This window comes from Oculina patagonica, chromosome 2 (assembly GCF_052425735.1).
Source record: "Oculina patagonica isolate OP01 chromosome 2, crgOcupat, whole genome shotgun sequence".
NCBI classification, from domain to species: Eukaryota; Metazoa; Cnidaria; class Anthozoa; order Scleractinia; family Oculinidae; genus Oculina; species Oculina patagonica.
The window spans coordinates 36588432-36592948 of record NC_135759.1 but is presented as its reverse complement, the minus strand read 5'-3'; the positions used below and the strand labels follow the sequence as shown (position 1 = coordinate 36592948).

Genomic DNA, 4517 nt, shown 5'->3' with positions numbered 1-4517 from the left:
ATCTCACTATATTTCATTTTTTTAAATGTTTTGGAGAAAATACTACGCGCGGGCAATGGCGAATAAGATATCGATTACTATCGCAGAATATAATTTGACTAATTTGGTTCATCATTCATGTTTGAACATTTTCTCGCAATGTCTGAACTGAACTAATGAGAAACAGCTTGCGAACCTGCCTTTTACGAGAGATTTTAATCTCTTTGAGCAAGTTTCAATGGCAAAGGATAAGACGTTTTCTAATTTTTTTTTTTTACGCAGAGAAAACGATTCGTATTTAATGGTAAACGTGTGATAGAAAACCATCCTTACGTTTGTAACTGGCGGAAAGAATGGCGAACAACACCACAAGTTTAAATTTCACAGCGGTTCAGCGGCCGGCCTCTCCATGTTTCAACCGCCCTTTCACTAAGACTGAAACATGGCTTCAGGTGTCTTCTTTCTTCGTTATTATCATCTTTTCAATCATTGGCAATGTCATCGTAATTGCTATAATAAAGAAAAACAGACGTATGCATACTCCAACCAACTACTTCATCGTGCACTTGTGCGTTGTCAACTTGCTGATCATGTTGCTCAACACAACACCGGACATTCAGGGAAGAATAGCACCAGAGCTCGGGTTTGTTGTCACTGGTAAGTGCACATAAGGTGTCTGGTGGTCAGGGTTCTCTGTAGATATACAAGTAAAAAGAGGCAATAAATAATATTAATATAAATTAATGCTAATATTTAAAAATTATTATGGGCAATTCATAGTGATAGTTTTGCCTATTCCACCGAAGGTTAGACACTCCAAGTGGTTTAGGTGACACTAGCTAACCAACACCCTTTTCCAGATTTATTTCTGGTTTTCACTGTCACGCAATCAAAAAATAAATTCAAAACCATTCAACTACAAAAGCTATGAATTTAAAATATTATATACGATAAATAGATAAACAATTTCTCCAAGTTTCAGGTCTGTGCGGTGTACCGTTCGCGAGTTATTTGCCGAACCTTTCCACGCAAATTTATAAAGCTTAGTATGGAGATGCCATAACTGTATCCTTCCGAGGGACACAAATATGGCCGCCGTGACGTCAGAGAAACCATCTGGAACTCAATTCTGTTTACAACAGCGGCAATCTTTGGCTCATGAGCTAGAACAGTTTCACATAAACACCAGTTATTATATCTGAAATGTTCAATCTGCTGAAAATTGAAATGAAAGGCCTTTTTTTCAAACAAAACAGCTTTGACACGGCACTCAGCTTGATGTCACATACGACGGAGAACTCAAATATTCAAAATGCTCTGTTTAAAAAACGAATGACACTATCGATCATATATTTTAAGTTTATCTTACGTCTAATGACAACGAAAATTTAGTAGGCCTAGTGAATTTTGATTTCAACCAAGAATTTATCAATTGTATTGCCATCCAGTCTAGAAATGATTTTTTCTAAAACAGACTTTATGTGATTTTTTATTGTCATTTTCATATTTCTGTTTATTCTTTTTTTACAAACAAATTGAAGAGAAAAAGAAAACTCAAACCACAAAAGTAAAAACTGATCAAACATCCTGCAGTGAGAACTCGCTGTCTAGTCGCAATTCAGTGTAACATACCACCCAGTTTTTAGTTTTGAGCATTGTGGATGGGGTTAATTTATAGATAAAGGGGAAATTAATACTTGAGGTCGAGAATCCTTTCCTTTAATTTATATGCTTTCTTTGTGTCCGGCTTCAACCCGGGCATGTTTCAAGGTTCTTAACATCTTGTGCTACTGATAATGATTTGGAATATGCATTGAAACATTACCATTTTCTCCAATACGAGACAACGGCTGGAAATCAGAGAACTGATTCAGTAGCAATTTTGAGTACTGGGAATAAGACATTAATTTCCTTTTGAGCCCTTAGCCCTAAAGAATGAAATGGGGGATTGCACCTCGGTGGCCTGGATTCAAACGGATAAAAATAAAAGATCACGGTTACTCTACCCACTGAGCTATTAGGTCAGGCGGGAGTAGCAAGAAACGTTAAGGGTTATCCAGCATACCCGAAATGATACGGGTCGTAAACGGTATCTTTGCATTCTACGACCGATACGCGTCGTACAGGTCGTGAAACAATAGTTAACGAGTCGTACGACTGGTCACGTACATATCATTAGTGAGAATTAGGGTGTATTGGGTTCGTCATCCTAGCTTTTACGTAATGACTGTGATGCAGATCGGTATTGCATTGCAGTCGAATGTTTTCTTTTTAGAGCCATTTCAATTGTATTTGATTTAATGAATCTTAACGCACTCATAATTCCTTTGCTTGGCTTTTAACTTACAGGTTGGCCAGGTAAGATTGTTTGTAAGATTCAGGCATTCATCGCAGCTTGTACGATCAATGCCGCCATTTTGACACTTGCATTGATTGCAGCCGATCGTTTCATCGCCATATATTTTCCACTGAAAAGGTTAATCGATTCCCGCAGAGCAATCCGGCTGATCGCTGCGGCATGGTTAGTTCCTGCATTGCCAGCTTCAATCTTTCTTTACGTGCGTAACCTAATTGAATTCCGTGGTACGACGTATTGTGTTGAAATATGGCTACCGGCCATTCCAATGTACGTCAACACTATCTACACAACGGCTGAATTCATCATCTTTTACGCTCTACCACTGTTGGAAATCATCATTTTGTACGCCGCCATCATCTACAAAATATGGATGCGAAAGATTCCAGGACAGGTGACGACAGCCAATCAACAAGTGGAGCTAAAAGCCAAACAGAACGTGCTTAAGATGCTCATCGTGGCAGTGCTGACGTTCGCATTGTTCTGGCTTCCAATAAAGGTTAACATAATGATTTCACTTTTCAGCAAAGCGCAATGTACATATAACCCAACTGCTAATTTCTTGTCACTTTTCTTCGCTTGCACCAACTGCGCCGTGAATCCACTCATTTACCTAACATTCAGTCGAGATTTCCGAAACGGCTTCAAAGCCATTTGTCACTGTCTTCCTTGTTTTGCTACTGAACCGCCTCTTCGCCAAGGCCGGTCCATGGAAATGGCCAACTTACCCAACACTGAAACACATAGTAGTCTAAGCCTGATGAGTTTCAAGAAGATAGAAAATACCTAGAGATTAACAAAGCAGTAAGTACAGACGTTATTAAAGGGACTGTGTCACGGATTTTAGCTTAATTTAGGCATTGGAAAATGACCATCAAGTTTAGTGAAATATAAAAATAACCTCTTAAAACAGTGAAGGGACATTTCAGTAACACAATTAATACAAAAGAAGATACGGATGGCCAAAAGCGACGAAGATTGAAACGGATTGTGATATGGGTTTTTGAAATATTGTTGGGCTGAATAGATTTCAAAGTTAATCTTGTTTGCTTGTAACTTTAGGTTATAACGCCCGGGAGACAAATTTGGTTTCATTGAAACTATGGTTTTGTCACTAAGATCCATAGTAGTAATTTCTTTGCAAACATTAAGTTTCACAGCGAGTATTTGGTAAAACTTCAGAAACCGGCTTTATAGAAAAACTCAGCCGTGACACAGTCCCTTTAAGAATATACTCAATTTTCTGGTGATCATGAAGAAACTGCGAAAAAAATGGGTGTGTTCTTATTTCTTTGGCTCTGGTGCGAATTAAGTAATGTCAATTTCGACAGGCAAAAGCATGAAACATGTTTGTTACTTTTTGGATGGAAAAGTGTTATATAGAACGCTCAGGTGGTTCTTTTCAACCATGAATGGGTGGTGGCCAAACTGACGTTGCACGAGAATTTGTGATCTCGGTGTTCATTGATATGTTTCGGTGATTCTGATAGTTTCAGAATGGGGTTTACCCAATAGCTGAGAATTGTTCCAAATTTTGGTTTTAATTTTTTGGTTGAAATTTCAAAAAAATTGACGCGCTTTTTTAAGTGATAACTGAGATCTGAGACCGGAAAAAATTACTGATAGCTGAGAAATTGGCTGCTCTTTTGATAACTGCCCGAGATATCACCGAAAATGTGACTAATTACTGAGATTCCAGCACACTCAGCTAGGCCTTTTTGTTATGTCCGTTATGTCCATAAACACGAACTCTAAAGATGCGTAAAGCTTCACCAGTGTACCTTCTTTCTCCGCAACTACAAATGCCTTAGCTTGTGAACATGCTCTTTTGTGGCATAGGTTGCCAAAAGTAAGTCAGCAAGTTGAACGAGTCGGGCGCGGTCTGGAAAAGGTTTATGTTTAAGTTCTCAATATTTCTTAAACAATTGCTAACCAACATTAAAAGTTTGCAGAAGACGAATACTCTAACCATTTTTTAGCATTCCTGTTGATTATAAGGATGGTAGATACGTTACCAAAGTCTACAAAAAACGCGCAGAACAAATGGAAGAAGAAGTTAAAACCATCAAACAATCTTTCATCAAGTCTTGATACCGAGTCAAATGTGTAAATATGAAGTCATCGAAGACTATAAAAACCCAAAGGATGACGAAAAGAACATAAAAAAATTCATTAGTTTTCT

The 4517-nt window shown here is 38.0% G+C and overlaps 1 protein-coding gene across 1 annotated transcript; it reads left to right on the top strand.

Annotated features, from left to right (window-relative positions):
• Positions 1 to 332: 332 nt before the first annotated feature.
• LOC144642050 (G-protein coupled receptor 83-like) lies at positions 333 to 3578 on the top strand. Its single transcript, XM_078501046.1, has 2 exons — positions 333 to 636; positions 2329 to 3578. The coding sequence occupies exons 1-2, from the start codon at positions 333 to 335 to the stop codon at positions 3123 to 3125; spliced, it is 1101 nt and encodes a 366-aa protein (XP_078357172.1). The 3' UTR covers positions 3126 to 3578.
• The last annotated feature ends 939 nt before the right edge of the window (positions 3579 to 4517 follow it).

Coding starts and splice junctions, on each gene's coding strand:
- LOC144642050 (XM_078501046.1), top strand. CDS start 333: ATGGCGAACAACACCACAAGTTTAAATTTCACAGCGGTTCAGCGGCCG. Junction 637..2,328: donor GCTCGGGTTTGTTGTCACTG/GTAAGTGCACAT, acceptor TTTAACTTACAG/GTTGGCCAGGTAAGATTGTT.